Raw genomic sequence first — 24,179 nt, forward strand, 5'->3', positions numbered from 1 at the left:
TAAGCCTGATCCCGGAGGATGTGCCTGCAGATAGAAAGAACATCTTGCTTTACGCCTGTGCCGCGGCCAGATTATTAATAGCACAAAATTGGAAGGGAGAGAAAGTACCGACTATTCAGGATTGGCGCATTAAATTAGTGGAATTTATGAATTTAGCTAAATTAACCGCGATAATTAGGAAAGTCCCCAAACAGAAATGGATAAAAGAATGGAAGTACGTAGAGGATTACTTGAGAGCTGAAGGTATTAGTGCTAGATGGGTAATTTGCTTTGAATAAATTCACACAAGGTTATGGGAATTGTAAGAATGGGTGAAGAAAATGAGATAAATGTAAATGATGTGTTTTATAAAGGAAAGCATAGTAATGTTCAGTATAATAGGAAACCGATATGTAAATGCTGGGAAGTTAATTTTTTGTATTTTCCTTTTTTTTTTCCTTTTTTTTCATTTTTTTTCCTAAATTTTTTTTTTCTTTTCCTCTTCCTTTCTTAATAAGTTTCTAATAAGCTTTGGTTTTTTTTTTTGTACAATTCTGATTTATGTTTGTATTAATGTATTTATTTGTGTTGATTCATGTTATGTTATGTTGTGTTGAATTATTTGGATTTTATTGTTAATATGTGTAATATTTAATAAAGTATTTTAAACCTAAAAAAAAAAAAAAAAGAGTCTGGAAACCTTAAAGAGAAACCAGCTTTCTTTTAGCTGAGTTTTTTTTTTCATTTAATTCTTTCTCTCTTGCTCCTTGTTGCTGCATCTGAAAATTCAAGTTTTCCCTTACTCCCTAAAGAGGGAATTTAATAAAGGTAGAATAAAGTTTTTTTTATTAGTTTAAAAATGGATCTAAGATTTATTACGTGGAATGTCAATGGCCTTAATAACAAGGTGAAAAGAAATAGAGTTGAACATTTAATAGATAAGAGGAAACCTGATGTAACTTGCCTACAAGAAACGCACATTACAAAGAAGCACCGCAGACTACTAGTGAAGAAAAACCTGGGGGAGGAGTTTATATCTTCGGATGTAGTCAAAAAAAGGGGGGTCGTACTATATGTGAACCCGAAATTAAAACCGGAACAGGTATATAAAGATAATGAGGGAAGAATTATTATGGTGAGAATACAAGGGAAAGCAGAAAAGATTATAGTGGTGGGATTATATGCACCTAATGAAAATAAAACAGAATTTTACCAAAAGTTAGAAGAAATATTATTGGACTTTGTAGACCAAAAAATAATCCTATTGGGAGATTTTAATGGGGTGGTTTCCCCAGAGATGGACAAATGGAGTAAAGGTGCTGGGAAAAAAGAAGGGAAATTACCCCAAACTTTTTTCAATTTAATTGAGAAACTGGATTTACGAGATATGTGGAGATATAGGCACCCCCTCCAGAAACAATTCACTTATTATTCCCATCCCAATGACACCGAAAGCAGAATAGATCTAATTTGGATCTCCAGGGAATTAGTAATGAGATGTAAAAAAATTGAAATTTTGCCTAAATGTCTTTCGGACCATAATCCAATTCTGATGGAACTAAAAGGAAGTGAACGGATAGTTAGGCGGTGGAGATTAAGTGAATTATTACTAGAAGATGAAAACATAATAAAAAAGGCTGAAACGGTGTTAAAAGATTACTTTGAGGAAAATTTAAATAAAGGGACACCAATAAATGTTGTGTGGGATGCTGGAAAGGCGGTAATCAGAGGCTTTTTCATCAGCCAAAGCAGTTGGAAAAGGAAAGAAAAAGAGAAAAAACTGGATACCCTGCTAAAAGAAATAACAAAGATGGAATTAGAATTAGGAAAGGCTAAGAATCAAAGGAGGGACGAAATAAAAAGAGCCATAAAATTGTTAAAAGATCAAGTCTCTAAGTTATTGGATATAGAAATTGAGAATAAAATAAGATATTTAAAACAAAGGAATTTTGAGCTCTCTAATAAGGCAGGCCGATATTTAGCATGGCAGCTGAAGAAAAAACAGAAAGAAAGAGTGATTGATAAATTGATACAGGAAGGGAAGGTGATAACAGAGCCTAAGGAAATTAGGGATTCTTTCGTCCAATTTTATGCAAATCTATACAAGGAAGAAGGGGTAGATCAAAAAGAGATAGAGAGATATTTACAGGAAACGAATTTTAAAAAAATAGATAAAGAGGGAGATAATCTGTTGAATGAACCCTTCTCAGCTTTAGAAATACAAAGGACAATTCGGAGAGCAAAAATTGGAAAATCACCGGGCACAGATGGGCTCCCTGCCCTTTTTTATAAAAAATTTGAAAAAATTATATTAGACCCCATGAAAACATTGATGAACAAAATTATTGATCAAGGTGAAATCCCCCAAACATGGGAAGAGGCTTATATTGCGGTAATACCGAAGCAAGGAACAGATAATACCCAGATCAAAAATTTTAGACCAATCTCTTTGCTCAACAATGATTATAAAATATTTGCGGATCTATTGGCCAACAGAATGAAGCAGGCATTGGGGAAAGTAATAAACAAAGATCAGTCGGGTTTCTTACCAAAAAGATCCATGCATGAAAATATAAGAAATGTTATAAATTTATTGGAATATCTTAGTGTTAAAATCAACAAGAAAGCGGCATTTTTGCTGTTGGACGCCGAAAAGGCGTTCGACAGAGTATCATGGATCTTTATGAAAAAATGCGTGGATTTTTTTGGATTTGGAGAAAAAGTAAAAAATGGAATAGAGGCAATTTATAAGACCCAAACAGCCAAATTAATAATAAATAATGAAATCTCGGGAGAGATAAAGATCCAAAGAGGCACTAGGCAAGGCTGCCCTCTATCCCCACTTTTGTTTATATTAAGTCTCGAATTTTTATTGGAAAATTTAAGAAAAAAAGATGAAGTTAAAGGGATTAGAATTGGGGAAAATGTGTATAAAACAAAAGCATTCGCAGACGACATCATTATTACAATTGAGGACCCGACAGAGAGTATTCCCCATGCTTTAAAGATAATAAATGATTATGGGAAATTATCGGGCTTTAAATTAAATATGAACAAAACAAATATGTTAACCAAAAATTTAACAAAACAAGAGATTGATCAATTAGAAGCGAAAGTAGGATTGAAGGTTGTGGAAAAAACAAAATATCTTGGGATTTGGATAACTAATAATACCAATAATTTAATAAAGGATAATTACAACAGAATTTGGAACGAAATTAAAAAAGATCTGGAAAATTGGGAACGATTAAATTTGTCATTGCTAGGTAGAATCGCGGCCGTTAAAATGAATATACTTCCTAAAATGATATTTTTATTTCAGATGATCCCGATCCTGGGAACAGGTAATAATATCTTTCAACAATGGAAGAAAGATCTGGTGAAATTTATATGGAAACACAAACCTGCCAGAATAAAATACAAATTACTGATTGATACTAAGGAAAGAGGGGGCCTGGCCTTGCCTGACCTAAATCTTTACCATGACGCGGCAGGATTTACGTGGTTAAAAGAGTGGATCAAATTGGAAAACAATAGTTTATTGGATTTGGAAGGGGTGGGGAATAAATTCGGTTGGCATGCCTACCTGGTAGACGATAAGGTCAAAGTGCATAAGGATTTCAACAATCATATAATTAAACGATCTCTTTTAAAAATTTGGAATAAATACAAAAGATTGTTGGAGCCCAAGACTCCCAGGTGGGCATCGCCAACAGAAATAACCGCAGTCAAAAAATTAAATTCAGGAAGAAGTTGGGGGACCTATAGGGACCTATTAGATGACAGAGGAGGAAATATCAAATTGAAAGAATATGGGGAGGTAAAACACCAAGTAAACGGCTGGTTTCAATACCATCAGATTTATAGTAAATTTAAGGAACACAAGCAAATATTAGGCTTTCTGGAAGAACCCTCTTTATTGGAAAAAAACTTAATACAACCGGAAATCAAAACTATATCAAAGATGTATAATGTCTTGTTAGAATGGGAAACCAAAGATGAATTAGGAAAAGAAACGATGACAAAATGGGCTATCGACATAGGGAAAAACATACAGGTCGATAAATGGGAACACCTATGGAAGAAAACATGGAAATTTACAGCCTCAGAGGGAGTCAGGGAGAACATGATCAAAATGTTCTATAGGTGGCACCTAACCCCGGTCAAAATACATAAAATGTACAATACTAAAGACAATTTGTGTTGGAAGTGTAGGGGGGAGACGGGTACATATATGCATGCATGGTGGCACTGTGAAGGAATTAAAAAGTTCTGGATCCAAGTGTTTGAAGAAATAAAAAAAATACTTAAATATAATATTAAGAGAAGCCCTGAATCCTTCCTGCTGGGGATCTTAGATAACACGATCAAACCACAGGATGAGACATTGTTCCTGTACGCAACATCAGCGGCGAGAACTCTGATCGCATCCTATTGGAAACAAAAGGAAATACCCAGCATACTGGAGTGGCAAGAGAAATTATTAAGTTATTTGGATTTAGACAATTTGACTAATTCGATTAAAGGATACACTAATAAAAGATTCCAGCAAAATTGGGATAAATTTGGGGAGTACATGAAAGGACAGTGCCCCATGGTAAAGTCTTGGGTCTATTTCTAGTATCCTGCATCGAGCCACAGGAAAATAAAATACACGGAGACAAGGATTAAGAGAGATGTTTTATTTTATTATAATTTATTTTATAATTTAAATAGAAAATGAGTTTATGTCTTATGGAATGATATCTGGAGATATTTACTGAACGATATCTAACTGGGAATGCAGTAACTGGATATAATACCTAAAGAAATCTGAGAATAGAGATAAGTGGGAGTCTTTAAATGGGTGGAATACAGTTTAGAAGATTGAGAATTCTGATGAATTTAGTTGATATTGTTATGGATTGTTTCTGGATGAGAGTGATGATTCAAATGTATGCCTTTTTTTTCTTTTTTTCTTTCCTTTTCTTCTTTTCTTTTCTCTTTCTCTCTTTTCCCTTTTCCTTTTTTTCCCCCTTCTTTATTATTGTATGATTTACATGAGTTTGCACATTATGATTTCTATGAGTTTGTTTATTAGGATTTTGTGTATACGAATTCGTGCTTATTTTGGTATGTCTGTGAGTTTCGAGTGTGTATGGTTTGTATTTTAACTTTGATTCTTAATAAAGCTTATTTTAAAATTTAAAAAAAAAAAAGAGAAACCAGCAGACCCTTTGTTTAATTTCCAAGCAAAGGGTATGCTGGTTTCTCTTTAAGGTTTCCAGACTCAAAAGAGAGCAGGGCAATTAAAGGCACAGAGGTCCTGTCCTCTATTGAGTCTGGCAACCCTAGGTGCAGGTCACGCAGCAACCTTTGTAAAAAGTTACTCCCAGAAGTTGATATTAGTAGTAATCTGTTCAAAAACCTTTGTACCTTGATTCTCACAAGGCCTATTAAACCCTATAATTTCTGCATGAAGAGCAGACTTTGGCTGTGTTGGGAGCCTTTAGGAGCATTTCCTCTGATTGTGCAGGGACTTGGGAACTTCAAGAAATGTGATTATCTGAACTGTAATGATCAAAATTACTGTGATTGAGCTCAGCTTATTCTAGATATGCTGTCACTAGCTGGAGGGCCTGCAGAGAATAGCTAACAGCTGAATTCAATGCAATACTTTCTGCTGAGTTATAGTTAGCCTATAAAGACTCTTTTGAATTAATATATGTGGGAAAGATGGGGACTCTGAGAGTGATGGGTAGCTGTCTCAGATGGAGCTCTGATGTGTCATGAAGCCCAAACTCAAAGATTGCTCTGTCCTTTCTGAGTGATTTCCTGATAACCCAAGGCAAACATTGTATTTTATTTACTTGAAAATACTACTTTTCTCCTCTTTTGGCTTTTTTTCTATGGAAAGGTGTGTAGGTGACAATGCTGGCCCTTGGCTTTCATCAGGTCCAAATGTTTTTGCCATTCAAACTACTGTTGCTGCTGGTACTCTTTCTCCTCTTCCCACCTCAAGCTTTCAGCAAGAGTTTGAACTCAATGTGCACTTGGCAGACAGCAATTCCACATGATTTTCAAGGCTCCAAATCTGATATCCTCATTGGTGAATTTGTATCCACCGTAATTCCTTATAAGGTTTTATTCAACTTTACAGCACAGTCACCACGCTCAGCTTCTACCACAAAAGTACAGTATGTAACTCTTCGAAACATTAAAGGGGCTGCGTTAACCCATTTGATAATTCTGTTCTGCGTTAGTTAATACTGGTTTCAGCTATCTTAGAGATTATTCAGACAAATGCTTCAGTTGTGTAAGTTCGTCAATTGGTGACTGCAGGGCAGATTTACTAGTGCAATCAGACTATTTAAGATGCAATACGACTGTCAAAACCTCAACATCACATGAAAGACAATGATTTTCTTTAGGTTAGGTGGATACTCTCACCCACCTGCCAACAATTAGATGCTCAGGATTGAGAATTATTAGGCAGAATGTACAAAATATATGTTTTCAACCCTTTATAAAGTAAAACAATGTGTTTTGCATATTCATTGAAAGGATTGTTTTGAATGTTAGTTGGAAGTGCTATTGGCTGCACTTCCACAGGTAATAAGGAAAGTGCCTTTTCAAGATGCATAACTGGGGGGGGGGGGAATTAGCAAAACAGCTGGTTTTTAGTGACTTCATGCTCACTATTATAGAGCAGGGCATAGGCAAACTCGGCTATCCAGATGTTTTGGGACTACAACTCCCACCATCCTTAGCTAAGAGGACCAGTAGTCAGGGATGATGGGAATTTTAGTCCCAAAACATTTGGACGGCTGAGTTTGCCTATTCCTGTTATAGAGAGTGCTACCTGTTGGATTTTGGATTGGCAGCTGTGTTTTCATGAAAATTAAATGCACCTATTTCTCTGACAGAAGGTTGTGGGGATCTGAACTACATTAAAATTTCATTGCAGGGTAATCCCTAAACACTATCAGCACATCATTGCCTTTGTATTTGCCATTCATGAAATCAACAGAAATGATCACTTGCTCCCCAACATTACTCTGGGCTCAAACATACAGGAGAATGCTTTCAATCCAGAAAGAGTGGTTTGGAGTTTCTTTCATCTACTCTTCACAGGAGAAGGGAATCCCCTCAATTATAACTGTGCCAGGGAGAAGAAGCTCATGGGCATCATTGGTGATCTGACCTCACAGAACTCCATCCAGTTGGCCAACATCTTGAATATTTACAAGTTTCCACAGGTGTGAGTCTCCATATTAAGTCATAGCTGGAGCTGTTAGGTTAACTGACAAGTGGTGCACTCGTCCATTGTCTCTCAATACAGAAGGATGCCAACAATGACATGTGTCCCCTATCATTTTCAGAGAGACTACATGGCCAACTGAGTAGGGTCCCGTCAACAGCCCATCCTTCCTTTATATGAAAGAGTACCAAAATTCTCCCTTGTCTATATTCTCCAAAGCTGAGCTTTACCCCAGCCAAAGAGTAATTGTTTTTCACCTGTCTTCTTTGACTGCTTTTACAGTAGTTCTCCTAAAAATATAACATTTGGTCTAATATTTTAGTTGGAGATTCAGTTAGATGAATTGAAGGACAAACTACATGATTATTGTTTTGGAGAAAAGAAACAACAGGGTTAAGAGACATAAAATAGAACAATTTTCTTAGCAAGGATTCTACCTTTCTGATTGTGAATGCAAATAAATAACATGAATAGGAGGGATGGCTTTATTAAATATTTGAGTTATGCAATGATTTGATGCAGAGGTTTAAGAGGGCTGGGCTGTTTATATACATAATAATCAATTTATTCTTCAACTAATTAAATTTAAAATGATATGTAAACACAAAAAATGCAATGAACTTGTTTGACAAAGTTTAATTATTGAAAAGCATTTTATACGTGTATTCATTTTTGCTTTGAAATAGTTGGAAAGGGAGATACTTCCCAATATTTCTGTGTCTTTTTCTTTTAGCTGAGTTATGGTTCTTTTGACCCAGTGCTGGGTGATAAAACTCAGTTCCCTTCTCTCTTTCGAATGGTTCCAAATGAAAACCCACAGTTTGATGGCATTGTCCAGCTCCTGGAATATTTTGGATGGAATTGGATTGGCCTCATCATATCAGATGATGATAGTGGTGAAATGTTTCTTCAAACGCTACAACCAAAGCTGTTCGAGAGGGACATTTGCATTGCTATGACACAAAGAATTCCAATATTTAGTATTAGGTCCCTTGCTGAAAATGCAAAGCTGATAAAATTAGCTGCATCTTCCTTCATGGACGAAATCAATGTGGTCCTTGTGTATGGGGATCTTCAGTATATGGAGGGTCTGAGAATACTTTTAGGAATTTATGAACAGCTTTTGCATCCAATGCAGAAGGTGTGGATTATAACAGCCCAGTGGGATGTTACAGTTACTGTTACTACAGGACGATTCACAGCAAAATCCCTAAATGGAACACTAGCCTTCACACTCCACAGCAACAAGGTGCCTGGATTTCAGGACTTTGTTGAGTCCATAAATCCATACCAGTCTTCAATATATTTCATGCAAAATTTCTGGTATACTATTTTTCACTGTTCAATCCCAAAATACAATCTGTTTAAGGAAGGCAAGGGCAATTGTACTGGGGAGGAGAGGTTGGGTAGCCTCCCTGGACTGTTGTTTGAAATGCAAATGTCTGCTCAGAGCTACAGTATCTACAATGCTGCTTATGCCATAGCACACACTCTCCATGCCATGCAGTCAGCAAGAGCGAAGCAGAAAGCAATGCAGCGTGTTGAAGAATGGAGTCTCCTGCAAACACAGCCATGGCAGGTAGGATTTGGCTTCTCTCAACAGTGGAATGAACTAACTAGCAATGAATGGGCAACCTTCTTCTTCAAATGCAGCCACCAGTTATCGGTATCTCAAATTGTACTGACATGTCAGGGACTGACATGATAAGACATATAACATATTTTAACTGTCCTAAACCACCATGCTTTTCTAAACACTTTCTGTATTCGCAAACTATTCTCAAAAGTATTGATTTTGGAAGCCTTTAAAAAGCAGGTTCTCTACATTTGTGACATATACTAAGACTTACCTAAGAACTGAATGAAATAAGAATGCTGCCATGTAATCTAGTCATTCAGTGGAGTGAAAGTCTTCTAGTGAGGCAAGACCTTGGTCCAAGGCATGCAAAAGTGTGATTATTGGGAGAGATTTGCACTAAAATGCTGGTGGGTACTCATGAGGACTTTGGGGAAAACTTCAGATTGAAAAAGAGAAAGAAATAGAAACCACAATTGACAGATTTGCTGATCCCTGGGTCTTCTGGATGCAAACCATGTGCCCCGTTACTGAGGAATGTTCCATCCCTACTACAGACTCTGGGACCTGTTTTCTAAACTTTTTTCTCCTCTCCTCTAGATTCGCCCATTTCTGAGAAATGTCCGCTTTAATAATAGTGCTGGGGAAGAAATATTTTTTGATGAGAATGGGGATGTAGCAGCTGGATATGATATTGTCAACTGGGTCATGTTCCACAATAAATCCTTCCGCAGACTCCTAGTTGGAAGGATGGACCCGAAGCATCCTGGAGGAAAAAGGTTCATAATCAACGGAAGAAACATCGTGTGGAATCAGAAGTTTAATCAGGTAAAACATCATTTTTTTGGCTAAAGAATGAATAGCTATATAAATGATATGGATTGACTATAAACAGCAATGCTGCAAATGGACCCAGTTCTTTACCCTTTCCTGTGCTATTACTAGTACTGAATATTATAGCAGCAGAGCTTACAACCACTGGTATCAAACAAGACCCTTATTCCCTCCATATCTGTGAAATGGGAGTGAGATTGCATCTTCTTGGTGTGTTGCTTGTCCAAAATGAGACCTGTTGTCATCTGGGAATTGAAATAACATTTGACTAGAGTGCATGGGCCTAATATTATCCAACTGTAAAATTCTTACATTGATATACCGCCCATGGTATAGGAATTGACAGTATATTGAGTCAGGCCCTGGAGATTTGAATTCATTCTAAGTAGCTGCTGTAGGTGTTCCCATCCTGTCTCTTCCTATCTTGGGCTGCAGCTCCCTCCTTACATTGATTATTCTGTCATCACCAGGTTGGGCATCACTTTCTTTTGGGTGAAAACAGAGGCAAAGTAGGTGTTGAGCAGTTCTGCTTTCTGCACACAGAGGATCTACCACTTGTATGTCTTCCTCTTGCTTCAGACACAGCCAAAGGAAGCTTCATTCATTCATTCATTCATTCATTCATTCATTCATTCATTCATTCATAATCTCTCTTGCAAATCTGAGCTCATTCTGAGCTTTGGCCCACCTGATAGTCACATTGCAAGTGTTGGCTACTTGAAGGAGTGCAGGGCCGTCTCAAGCACGTCGGGCGCCTGGGCGCCGTGGTGCGGAGATCGCTCCAGCACCCCCGCCTTCTTTGTTTCTTGCCGTGGCTGGTGGGTGGGTGCAGCGCGCGGCACGGTTTCTGCGTGCCTCCTTCGTGCGGCGCCCCCTACCGGGCCGGCGCCCTAGCGCCCTGCACCACCCAGACTACCCCTAGAGCCGGCCCTGAAGGAGTGTGGGATGCTATCCCAATTATTTCATGAGGATGGACTAATCAACCCACACTAATGAAAATAACTGGGATGGCATCCCACACTCCTTCAAACACTTTTGGGGATGGAGAAAACCAGGTTATTTACACCGTAAACATTATAACTTGTGGTTACCATTAGAAGACACCTCGTGCCAAATGTGTTGAAAGCTGCCACCCTGGATACAGCAGAATGGTTCAGCAGGGGCAACAAGTGTGTTGCTATGGTTGCGCTCAGTGTCCTGAAGGAAGGATTTCTGTTCATATTGGTAAGGATGTGAATATTGAAGCTATGTTGCGTGCGGGGGGGGGCAGGGAATGTCAAATGCTCTGCATTTCAGCCCCAAAGGAATTCCCACATTTCTCCCTCTATAATTGGGGAGGGGAACCCATGGACCTCTAGAGATATTGCTCAACTACAGTGACACCCTCCTTGTCTGGGGCTAAAATGAGTTTTAATCCAATGACATCTGGAGGACCAAAGCTTCCAGACCCCTGCTCCAGGATAGATATTCAGCTTTTTTATAATAATTTTTTTTATTGATTTTACATAATAAAGAAAAACATACACAACATATTATCCCCCTTCTTCTAACCCCCCTCCACGAGCCCCCTCCTGCCACGAGAGGGTCCCATGAAAAGTGGGCAGTCGAAGGTGGTCCATTTTATAATTGGGTTTGTCCCCACCCCAACCTCCCTTCCATGCCACCAAGAGGCTCTAGGATGACAAGGATAGATGCAGGCGAGTGTCCACCCAACTATCTATCTAAACATACATTATTAATTTTACATAATAAAGAAAAACATAACACAACACTAACAAAATTTTATAGCTATTCATTTTTCATAAACATTGTTTTATAAGCTTCCCCTACCTCCCCCCTTTCCCGATTTTCATTTTTGAATCTCATTTAGCAGTTTTCTTATCATTATCCCCATTCTATTTGCAAATTTTCCAACCTTATATTTGGCATACTATCCATCATTCTTGTTAATTTCTCCTTTATTATCATTGCACCCTCTCCTTCCCCCGTCCCCCAGGGATCCCCCTGCCACGAGAAGTCCTTAGAGGAAAAAGGGAAGGAGGAAGTGGTTCTTTTTCTGGTTGAATCCTTCCCCCCTCCCCGTCTTCCCCGCCCCAGGGCTCTCAGCACGCAGGTGACCGACAAGAGGGGGAGAACCACCCAACCGTCCCCACATAACAATCCATCTTACCAAAACAAAAACATTATATTCCTAGTATTCTCATTTACTAACTACATCTTACTTCTAACATAATTAACATATCTTTTCTTAGGATAGATATTCATCTTGGATTGAAGTAGGTCACAAAAGGACTGTAGGCTATATTATGTCACCAAGGAGTGGGTGCTGCTATTTGCCCCATGGCACATTATTTAAGGGGCAGGGTCCTCTCTGACCTTGAGGGACCCCCTCTGAGGGTGATCTGCTCAGGGTCCCCGTGAAATCCGACAACCATATTGAGAAGGGTCTGTAACCAAAATAACATAGGAGCAACACTTAGAGTATTTCACTAGAAATACCTTTATGCCCTTGATGCTGTGTCACTGTGATCACAGCAGACAGGCAGAAAGGCATATTGAACCATGTCAAGGCCACTAAAATTTGCTTCATTCTGGAATGGCAGAATTCTTTGGGAATCCATTGTAATGAAATGAGATGATTTAAAACACAGATTCCAAATATGACATCATCTTATCCCTAATGGAAATATTGAAGGAGCTCAGTTCAGCTACCTTATATTCAGTTTTATCACATGATCCTTCAGTGATGCTAAACAACGTTTGACCATTGAAGCTCATGTTATGAGTGGCACAATGAAGCATAAAATGTCTCAGATAAAGCTGAAAAATATTTGCGTATTTGATAACATTTGGAACCTTTAAAACATTAATTTCAGATGCGGACCAATGTGAGAAGTGCCCAGAAGATCAATATCCAAATGAGGAAAAGAATCAATGCATTCCCAGAACGGTCACCTTCTTATCCTATGGAGAACCTTTGGGGGCAGTTTTGGCATCCTTTGCCCTTTTCTTTTCCATTATCACGGTTGTGGTGATGGGCACCTTCATTCAGCACCACAACACACCCATTGTCAAAGCCAACAACTGGAGCATCACATGTATCCTGCTCTGCTCTGTGCTTCTTTCCTTTCTGTGCTCCTTCCTCTTCATTGGCCAACCTCAGAAAGTGACCTGCCTTCTCCGGCAAACAGTTTTTGGAACCATATTTTCCATTGCAGTTTCTTGTGTGTTGGGCAAGACCATCACTGTCGTTCTAGCCTTCATTGCTACTAAGCCTGGAAACAAGATGAGGAAATGGGTCGGGAAGAGACTGGCAATGTCCGTCATCATTCTCTGCTCCCTTATTCAAATTGGTATCTGTGTTGTATGGCTGGTAACGTCTCCTCCGTTCCCTGAGTTAGACACACACTCCCAGATGGGACAAATAATAGTTCAATGCAACGAAGGCTCAGATTTGATGTTCTACATTGTCCTGAGCTACCTGGGTCTTTTGGCCATCATCAGCTTCACTGTGGCTTACTTGGCCAGGAAGTTACCTGATGCTTTCAATGAAGCCAAGTTGATTACCTTCAGCATGTTGGTCTTCTGCAGTGTTTGGGTGTCTTTTGTTCCATCCTACCTGAGCACCAAAGGGAAGTACATGGTGGCTGTGGAGATCTTCTCCATTTTAGTCTCTAGTTCTGGTTTATTAGGTTGTATCTTCCTTCCCAAGTGCTATATTATTTTAATGAGACCTGATCTAAACACCAGAGAACAGATCACAAAGAGAAAAAAAGATGATGCTTAAATCTTCAGATCTTTTATTTCCTGAAGAAAATAAAATGCCATGCAGAAAATATGGGGAATATTCCAGACACAGAGGGGACTTTCTTAAAGTGAATGGACCTGGTCTTCCATTGCAGTAGCTGAAATAATGCAAACAGTCTTGTGGGAAAGAGAGCTTTCAGTCTTGGCAGATAGCTCACCTCGCATCTTGTCGTGGGTTAGCCCAGGGGTCCCCAAACTTACCCGGCTTCGGGCCAGTGCCCGCAGTGCCGATCGTGTGGCATGCCGGAGGGTGGGGGAGTGCGTGGGAGAGCACGCCCATGCGCATGTGCACACGCTATTTCTGGCACACTTCCAGGTCGGAAAAGCGATAGAAATAGCTTATGCGGATGTGCATGGGCTTCCTCCGACCCAGAAGTGTGCCAGAAATGATGCTTGTGCATGCGTGCAAGCTATTTCTGGCACTTTTCTGACCCGGAAGTGGCCAGCCACACCGCACCGGTAAGAGCCAATCCTGCAAGATGTAGATCTTGAGGGAAGTTCAGCCGAAAGAAAGGGAAGGGAGGGGGAGCAAAGGGGGTTCATCCCCCCCCCAGCCCAGCTTCAGTAAGTGGTACACAGCTAGCAAACAAGTCCAGGGTTGATGTTGCTTTTTTCAGCTCTCTGCTTCTCAGTCAAACCTGCATCAAAGGATTGGCATGAGGATGATATTGGCAGCAAAACACCACTTTGAATTCCATGGAGAAATCAGTGGGATACAAAGGTACTACCGTGTTTCTCCTAAAATAAAACACCGTCTTATATTTATTTTTCCTCCAGGGATGTTTTATTTTTTATTAAGTATGGTTATTCAGCCATGTTAACTTCAAAGACACCACCAGCTGCATATGGTGGTGATTTGGTAAAATGTTGGCCAAATCAACTGAAAGTGAACATGAAAATAATTTTTGTATTGAAGCAAACTATCATCAAACTATCATCAAGCTGTAAAGTGGGCAGGGCAGGAAAATAAAGTACCGTGCTGGTAGTTTTGCAACTGGGCTGGTATCCTCACAGAGCTTTTACAGAGTTTTGCAACTGCTGTCCTTGCCGGTTCCCACTCAGTCGGGGCTTGGCGTGGTGTGCGCTGCTGCCCTTACTGGCTCCCGCTCAGCCGGGGCTTGGCATGGCGCGCGCTGCTGCCCTTGCCGGCTCCCGCTCAGTCGGGGCTTGGCGCGGCGCGTTCTGCTACCCTTGCCAGCTCCTGCTCAGTCGGGGCTTGGCGTGGCGCGTGCTGCTGCTGTTGCTGGCTCCCACTCAGTCGGGGCTTGGCGCAGCGCGTGCTGCTGCCCTTGCCAGCTCCCGCTCGGTCTGAGCTCCACGTGGCGCACGCTGCACATCCGGTTCCGGCAAGGACAGGCATCTTCCTTTTCCTCTTCCTTACGGAAGTGCCATCCAGACCTGCTCCCACTACTACCCCAGTACGGCTTGGTTTTGGGGTATGTCTTATATTTTGTTGCCTCGAGAAAATCGTGCCATGGCTTATTTTATAGGCACGTCTTATTTTGTGAGAAACACGGTAATATCCATATATGCAAATAAAACAACAAACATTTTTTAAAATAGTTTTTAAAACAGTCTTTTTAATAATATATTTATTAAGGATTTTCAGCTTGAAACTACAAATCATTATCATCATCACTTCATATCATAATATAATAAAAAATTCAAAAAAAGAATTTAAAAAAGAGAAAAAAGAAAAAACTAAAAAATAGTGAAACACAAGAAAAATAATAAATAAGAAAAAGCAATCTTACTTTAATAACTTTGTCATAACTTCGACTTCCCCGTCCCGCCCTCCCCGAGTCTATTTATATTTAATTTTCACAATTAAACAAATTCATTACTACCAATCTGTATCTTGAAATAATAACTTGAATAAAAATCTTAAAATAATAACTTTCACATTTTACCTAATTCCTCTTGGCCTTTAATTTCCATTAAAAATATTCCCTCTAGATAAAATATTCCCTTAGCCTATTATTTTTCTCTAAAAATATTCTACCTTACCAAATCTAATACCTCATTTCTAACCTATTACAATTTCTAGGGCCCCCCTCCTTCCCCTGGCTGACAATTCCCTGGATGCCCCGACCAACTCCTTCATACAATCCAATTTCAGACCATTTAATCCGTCCCTTAATTATGTTACCTTGTAACTTTCAACACCCCCCCCCCCACGCATCAAAGGATTGGCATGAGGATAATACAGTCATACCTTAGTTTAAATATGCTTCGGTTTGAGTACTTTCAGTTTAAGTACTCCGTGGACCTGTCTGGAACGGATTAATCCACTTTCCATGACTTTCAATGGGAAAGTTCACTTCAGGTTAAGTATGCTTCAAGTTAAGTACGGACTTCCAAAACCATTTACACTCCTACTTCAGGTTAAGTACGCTTCAGGTTGAGTAACTCTGCGGACCCGTCTGGAACGGATTAATCCACTTTCCATTACTTTCAATGGGAAGGTTTGCTTCAGGTAAAGTATGCTTCAGGTTAAGTACAGACTTCCAGAACCAAATGTGTACTTAAACTGAGGTACAACTGTATTGGCAGCAAAACACCACTTTGAATTCCATGGAGAAATCAGTGGGATACAAAGGTACTAATATCCATATATGCAAATAAAGAAACAAACTTTTTTAAAAATTGTTTTTAGAGAGGGTTAGGGGTTAGCAGGGCAATTAAAGGCACAGAAGTCGTGTCCTCTATTGAGTCTGGCAACCCTAGGTGCAGGTCACACAGCAACCTTTGTAAAAAGTTACTCCCAGAAGTTGATATTAGTAGTAATCTGTTCAAAAACCTTTGCGCCTTGATTCTCACAAGACTTATCAAACCCTATCATGTCTGCATGAAGCTCAGACTTTGGCTGTGTTGGGAGCCTTTAGGAGCATTTCCTCTGATTGTGCAGGGACTTGGGAACTTCAAGAAATGTGATTATCTGAACTGTAATGATCAAAATTACTGTGATTGAGCTCAGCTTATTCTAGATATGCTGTCACTAGCTGGAGGGCCTGCAGAGAATAGCTAACAGCTGAATTCAATGCAATACTTTCTGCTGAGTTATAGTTAGCCTATAAAGACTCTTTTGAATTAATATATGTGGGAAAGATGGGGACTCTGAGAGTGATGGGTAGCTGTCTCAGATGGAGCTCTGATGTGTCATGAAGCCCAAACTCAAAAATTGCTCTGTCTTTTCTGAGTGATTTCCTGATAACCCAAGGCAAACATTGTATTTTATTTACTTGAAAATACTACTTTTCTCCTCTTTTGGCTTTTTTTCTATGGAAAGGTGTGTAGGTGACAATGCTGGCCCTTGGCTTTCATCAGGTCCAAATGTTTTTGCCATTCAAACTACTGTTGCTCCTGGTACTCTTTCTCCTCTTCCCACCTCAAGCTTTCAGCAAGAGTTTGAACTCAATGTGCACTTGGCAGACAGCAATTCAACATGATTTTCAAGGCTCCAAATCTGATATCCTCATTGGTGAATTTGTATCCACCGTAATTCCTTATAAGGTTTTATTCAACTTTACAGCACAGTCACCACGCTCAGCTTCTACCACAAAAGTACAGTATGTAACTCTTCGAAACATTAAAGGGGCTGCGTTAACCCATTTGATAATTCTGTTCTGCGTTAGTTAATACTGGTTTCAGCTATCTTAGAGATTATTCAGACAAATGCTTCAGTTGTGTAAGTTCGTCACTTGGTGACTGCAGGGCAGATTTACTAGTGCAATCAGACTATTTAAGATGCAATACGACTGTCAAAACCTCAACATCACATGAAAGACAATGATTTTCTTTAGGTTAGGTGGATACTCTCATCCACCTGCCAACAATTAGATGCTCAGGATTGAGAATTATTAGGCAGAATGTACAAAATATATGTTTTCAACCCTTTATAAAGTAAAACAATGTGTTTTGCATATTCATTGAAAGGATTGTTTTGAATGTTAGTTGGAAGTGCTATTGGCTGCACTTCCAAAGGTAATAAGGAAAGTGCCTTTTCAAGATGCATAACTGGGGGGGGGGAATTAGCAAAACAGCTGGTTTTTAGTGACTTCATGCTCACCATTATAGAATCATAGAATCATAGAATCATAGAGTTGGAAGAGACCACAAGGGCCATCCAGTCCAACCCCCTGCCAAGCAGGAAACACCATCAAAGCATTCCTGACAGATGGCTGTCAAGCCTCTGCTTAAAGACCTCCAAAGAAGGAGACTCCACCACACTCCTTGGCAGCAAATTCCACTGCCGAACAGCTCTTACTGTCAGGAAGTTCTTCCTAATGTTTAGGTGGAATTTTCTTTCTTGTAGTTTGAATCCGTTGCTCCGTGTCCGCTTCTCTGGAGCAGCAGAAAACAACCATTCTCCCTCCTCTATATGACATCCTTTTATATATTTGAACATGGTTATCATATCACCCCTTAACCTTCTCTTCTCCAGGCTAAACATTATAGAGCAGGGCATAGGCAAACTCGGCTATCCAGATGTTTTGGGACTACAACTCCCACCATCCTTAGCTAAGAGGACCAGTAGTCAGGGATGATGGGAATTTTAGTCCCAAAACATTTGGACGGCTGAGTTTGCCTATTCCTGTTATAGAGAGTGCTACCTGTTGGATTTTGGATTGGCAGCTGTGTTTTCATGAAAATTAAATGCACCTATTTCTCTGACAGAAGGTTGTGGGGATCTGAACTACATTAAAATTTCATTGCAGGGTAATCCCTAAACACTATCAGCACATCATTGCCTTTGTATTTGCCATTCATGAAATCAACAGAAATGATCACTTGCTCCCCAACATTACTCTGGGCTCAAACGTACAGGAGAATGCTTTCAATCCAGAAAGAGTGGTTTGGAGTTTCTTTCATCTACTCTTCACAGGAGAAGGGAATCCCCTCAATTATAACTGTGCCAGGGAGAAGAAGCTCATGGGCATCATTGGTGATCTGACCTCACAGAACTCCATCCAGTTGGCCAACATCTTGAATACTTACAAGTTTCCACAGGTGTGAGTCTCCATGTTAAGTCATAGCTGGAGCTGTTAGGTTAACTGACAAGTGGTGCACTCGTCCATTGTCTCTCAATACAGAAGGATGCCAACAATGACATGTGTCCCCTATCATTTTCAGAGAGACTACATGGCCAACTGAGTAGGGTCCCGTCAACAGCCCATCCTTCCTTTATATGAAAGAGTACCAAAATTCTCCCTTGTCTATATTCTCCAAAGCTGAGCTTTACCCCAGCCAAAGAGTAATTGTTTTTCACCTGTCTTCTTTGACTGCTTTTACAGTAGTTCTCCTAAAAATATAACATTTGGTCTAATATTTTAGTTGGAGATTCAGTTAGATGAATTGAAGGACAAACTACATGATTATTGTTTTGGAGAAAAGAAACAACAGGGTTAAGAGACATAAAATAGAACAATTTTTTTAGCAAGGATTCTACCTTTCTGATTGTGAATGCAAATAAATAACATGAATAGGAGGGATGGCTTTATTAAATATTTGAGTTATGCAATGATTTGATGCAGAGGTTTAAGAGGGCTGGGCTGTTTATATACATAATAATCAATTTATTCCTCAACTAATTAAATTTAAAATGATATGTAAACACAAAAAATGCAATGAACTTGTTTGACAAAGTACACTTTTTTTGAAAAGCATTTTATATGTGTATTCATTTTTGCTTTGAAATAGTTGGAAAGGGAGATACTTCCCAATATTTATGTGTCTTTTTCTTTTAGCTGAGTTATGGTTCTTTTGACCCAGTGCTGGGTGATAAAACTCAGTTCCCTTCTCTCTTTCGAATGGTTCCAAATGAAAACCCACAGTTTGATGGCATTGTCCAGCTCCTGGAATATTTTGGATGGAATTGGATTGGCCTCATCATATCAGATGATGATAGTGGTGAAATGTTTCTTCAAACTCTACAACCAAAGCTGATAAAATTAGCTGCATCTTCCTTCATGGACGAAATCAATGTGGTCCTTGTGTATGGGGATCTTCAGTATATGGAGGGTCTGAGAATACTTTTAGGAATTTATGAACAGCTTTTGCATCCAATGCAGAAGGTGTGGATTATAACAGCCCAGTGGGATGTTACAGTTACTGTTACTACAGGACGATTCACAGCAAAATCCCTAAATGGAACACTAGCCTTCACACTCCACAGCAACAAGGTGCCTGGATTTCAGGACTTTGTTGAGTCCATAAATCCATACCAGTCTTCAATATATTTCATGCAAAATTTCTGGTATACTATTTTTCACTGTTCAATCCCAAAATACAATCTGTTTAAGGAAGGCAAGGGCAATTGTACTGGGGAGGAGAGGTTGGGTAGCCTCCCTGGACTGTTGTTTGAAATGCAAATGTCTGCTCAGAGCTACAGTATCTACAATGCTGCTTATGCCATAGCACACGCTCTCCATGCCATGCAGTCAGCAAGAGCGAAGCAGAAAGCAATGCAGCGTGTTGAAGAATGGAGTCTCCTGCAAACACAGCCATGGCAGGTAGGATTTGGCTTCTCTCAACAGTGGAATGAACTAACTAGCAATAAATGGGCAACCTTCTTCTTCAAATGCAGCCGCCAGTTAGCGGTATCTCAAATTGTACTGACATGTCAGGGACTGACATGATGAGACATATAACATATTTTAACTGTCCTAAACCACCATGCTTTTCTAAACACTTTCTGTATTCGCAAACTATTCTCAAAACTATTGATTTTGGAAGCCTTTAAAAAGCAGGTTCTCTACATTTGTGACATATACTAAGACTTACCTAAGAACTGAATGAAATAAGAATGCTGCCATGTAATCTAGTCATTCAGTGGAGTGAAAGTCTTCTAGTGAGGCAAGACCTTGGTCCAAGGCATGCAAAAGTGTGATTATTGGGAGAGATTTGCACTAAAATGCTGGTGGGTACTCATGAGGACTTTGGGGAAAACTTCAGATTGAAAAAGAGAAAGAAATAGAAACCACAATTGACAGATTTCCTGATCCCTGGGTCTTCTGGATGCAAACCATGTGCCCTGTTACTGAGGAATGTTCCATCCCTACTACAGACTCTGGGACCTGTTTTCTAAACTTTTTTCTCCTCTCCTCTAGCTTCGCCCATTTCTGAGAAATGTCCGCTTTAATAATAGTGCTGGGGAAGAAATATTTTTTGATGAGAATGGGGATGTAGCAGCTGGATATGATATTGTCAACTGGGTCATGTTCCACAATAAATCCTTCCGCAGACTCCTAGTTGGAAGGATGGACCCGAAGCATCCTGGAGGAAAAAGGTTCATAATCAACAGAAGAAACATTGTGTGGAATCAGAAGTTTAATCAGGTAAAACATCATTTTTTTGGCTAAAGAATGAATAGCTATATAAATGATATGGATTGACTATAAACAGCAATGCTGAAAATGGACCCAGTTCTTCACCCTTTCCTGTGCTATTACTAGTACTGAATATTGTAGCAGCAGAGCTTACAACCACTGGTATCAAACAAGACCCTTATTCCCTCCACATTTGTGAAATGGGAGTGAGATTGCATCTTCTTGGTGTGTTGCTTATCCAAAATGAGACCTGTTGTCATCTGGGAATTGAAATAACATTTGACTAGAGTTCATGGGCCTAATATTATCCAACTGTAAAATTCTTACATTGATATACCGCCCATGGTATAGGAATTGACAGTATATTGAGTCAGGCCCTGGAGATCTGAATTCATTCTAAGTAGCTGCTGTAGGTGTTCCCATCCTGTCTCTTCCTATCTTGGGCTGCAGCTCCCTCCTTACATTGATTATTCTGTCATCACCAGGTTGGGCATCACTTTCTTTTGGGTGAAAACAGAGGCAAAGTAGGTGTTGAGCAGTTCTGCTTTCTGCACACAGAGGATCTACCACTTGTGTGTCTTCCTCTTGCTTCAGACACAGCCACAGGAAACTTCATTCATTCATAATCTCTCTTGCAAGTCTGAGCTCATTCTGAGCTTTGGCCCACCTGATAGTCACATTGCAAGTGTTGGCTACTTGAAGGAGTGCAGGGCCGTCTCAAGCACGTCGGGCGCCTGGGCGCCGTGGTGCGGAGATCGCTCCAGCACCCCCGCCTTCTCTGTTTCTTGCCGTGGCTGGTGGGTGGGTGCAGCGCGCGGCACGGTTTCTGCGTGGCTCCTTTGTGCGGCGCCCCCTACCGGGACGGCGCCCTAGCGCCCTGCACCACCCAGACTACCCCTAGAGCCGGCCCTGAAGGAGTGTGGGATGCTATCCCAATTATTTCATGAGGATGGACTAATCAACCCACACTAATGAAAATAACTGGGATGGCATCCCATGCTCCTTCAAACACTGTTGGGGATGGAGAAAACCAGGTTATTTCCACCGTAAACATTATAACTTGTGGTTACCATTAGAAGACCCCTCGTGCCAAATGTGTTGAAAGCTGCCACCCTGGATACAGCAGAATCGTTCAGCAGGGGCAACAAGTGTGTTGCTATGGTTGCGCTCAGTGTCCTGAAGGAAGGATTTCTGTTCATATTGGTAAGGATGTGAATATTGAAGCTATGTTGCGTGCGGGGAGGGGGGGGCAGGGAGTGGCAAATGCTCTGCATTTCAGCCCAAAAGGAATTCCCACATTTCTCCCTCTATAATTGGGGAGGGGAACCCATGGACCTCTAGAGATAGTGCTCAACTACAGTGACACCATCCTTGTCTGGGGCTAAAATGAGTTTTAGTCCAATGACATCTGGAGGACCAAAGCTTCCAGACCCCTGCTCCAGGATAGATATTCATCATGGATTGAAGTAGGTCACAAAAGGACTGTAGGCTATATTATGTCACCAAGGAGTGGTGCTGCTATTTGCCCCATGGCACAATAATTAAGGGGCAGGGTACTCTGCTCAGGGTCCCCATGAAATCCGACAACCATATTGAGAAGGGTCTGTAACCAAAATAACATAGGAGCAACACCTAGATTAATTCACTAGAAATACCTTCATGCCCTTGATGCTGTGTCACTGTGATCACAGCAGACAGACAGAAAGGCATATTGAACCCTGTCAAGGCCACTAATTTTCATTCTGGAATGGAATGGCATATTTCTTTGGGAATCCGTTGTAATGAAATGAGATGATTTAAAACACAGATTCCATATATGAGATTATCTTATCCCTAATGGAAATATTGAAGGAGCTCAGTTCAGCTACCTTATATTCAGTTTTATCACATGATCCTTCAGTGATGCTGAACATCGATTGACCATTGAAGGTCACGTTATGAGTGGCACAATGAAGCGTAAAATATCTCAGATAAAGCTGAAAAATATTTGCGTATTTGATAACATTTGGAACCTTTAAAACATTAATTTCAGATGCGGACCAATGTGAGAAGTGCCCAGAAGATCAATATCCAAATGAGGAAAAGAATCAATGCATTCCCAGAACGGTCACCTTCTTATCCTATGGAGAACCTTTGGGGGCAGTTTTGGCATCCTTTGCCCTTTTCTTTTCCATTATCACGGTTGTGGTGATGGGCACCTTCATTCAGCACCACAACACACCCATTGTCAAAGCCAACAACTGGAGCATCACATGTATCCTGCTCTGCTCTGTGCTTCTTTCCTTTCTGTGCTCCTTCCTCTTCATTGGCCAACCTCAGAAAGTGACCTGCCTTCTCCGGCAAACAGTTTTTGGAACCATATTTTCCATTGCAGTTTCTTGTGTGTTGGGCAAGACCATCACTGTCGTTCTAGCCTTCATTGCTACTAAGCCTGGAAACAAGATGAGGAAATGGGTCGGGAAGAGACTGGCAATGTCCGTCATCATTCTCTGCTCCCTTATTCAAATTGGTATCTGTGTTGTATGGCTGGTAACGTCTCCTCCGTTCCCTGAGTTGGACACACACTCCCAGATGGGACAAATAATAGTTCAATGCAACGAAGGCTCAGATTTGATGTTCTACATTGTCCTGAGCTACCTGGGTCTTTTGGCCATCATCAGCTTCACTGTGGCTTACTTGGCCAGGAAGTTACCTGATGCTTTCAATGAAGCCAAGTTGATTACCTTCAGCATGTTGGTCTTCTGCAGTGTTTGGGTGTCTTTTGTTCCATCCTACCTGAGCACCAAAGGGAAGTACATGGTGGCTGTGGAGATCTTCTCCATTTTAGTCTCTAGTTCTGGTTTATTAGGTTGTATCTTCCTTCCCAAGTGCTATATTATTTTAATGAGACCTGATCTAAACACCAGAGAACAGATCACAAAGAGAAAAAAAGATGATGCTTAAATCTTCAGATCTTTTATTTCCTGAAGAAAAGAAAATGCCATGCAGAAAATATGGGGAAGGCAGTGAATAAAGCAAGTTTATTTCCTCAAGTTTTCTAATGTGTTTTAAACTCAGTGGTCATCTTATATGATAACTACAATAAATATACATAGATGGATATATACATAAAGAAAAACAAGACACCCAACCATAGAAATGAATGTATCTATTTTATTAAAGTATGCTTTATTAAATTTTGTTGTTATAAAAATGGTTTATTTAAAAGAAAAAGGCTACATTTTGGCATTCTTTCTTTAAATGTTTTCAAACAATTAGATCAGAATAGGGCCTTAACATTCACTTCATAATTTATCTGATTCTTCTCCCACGCCCATTTTCATCCAGAGGAAATATTGTGTGGTCTACTGGGAAGGTAGAAGTTATGTTACTGTGTTCCAGGAGATGAGTGCTTATCCATGAGGATTAAGTGGGG

At 40.1% G+C, this 24,179-nt stretch overlaps 2 protein-coding genes across 2 annotated transcripts; both read left to right on the forward strand.

The window, feature by feature from the left end:
• Positions 1-838: 838 nt before the first annotated feature.
• LOC132592964 (vomeronasal type-2 receptor 26-like) lies at positions 839-13,416 on the forward strand. Its single transcript, XM_088654743.1, has 7 exons — positions 839-2,023; positions 6,019-6,155; positions 6,926-7,217; positions 7,953-8,798; positions 9,396-9,623; positions 10,727-10,853; positions 12,506-13,416. Exons 1-7 carry the CDS (start codon positions 839-841, stop codon positions 13,414-13,416), a joined length of 3,726 nt encoding a protein of 1,241 aa, XP_088510869.1.
• Positions 13,417-16,853: 3,437 nt separating this feature from the next.
• On the forward strand, positions 16,854-23,707 carry LOC118077443 (vomeronasal type-2 receptor 26-like). The gene is made up of 5 exons (XM_088654744.1): positions 16,854-17,005; positions 18,155-18,446; positions 19,184-19,948; positions 20,546-20,773; positions 22,793-23,707. Exons 1-5 carry the CDS (start codon positions 16,854-16,856, stop codon positions 23,705-23,707), a joined length of 2,352 nt encoding a protein of 783 aa, XP_088510870.1.
• The last annotated feature ends 472 nt before the right edge of the window (positions 23,708-24,179 follow it).

Source organism: Zootoca vivipara, chromosome 12 (assembly GCF_965207765.1).
Source record: "Zootoca vivipara chromosome 12, rZooViv2.hap1.1, whole genome shotgun sequence".
NCBI lineage: Eukaryota > Metazoa > Chordata > Lepidosauria > Squamata > Lacertidae > Zootoca > Zootoca vivipara.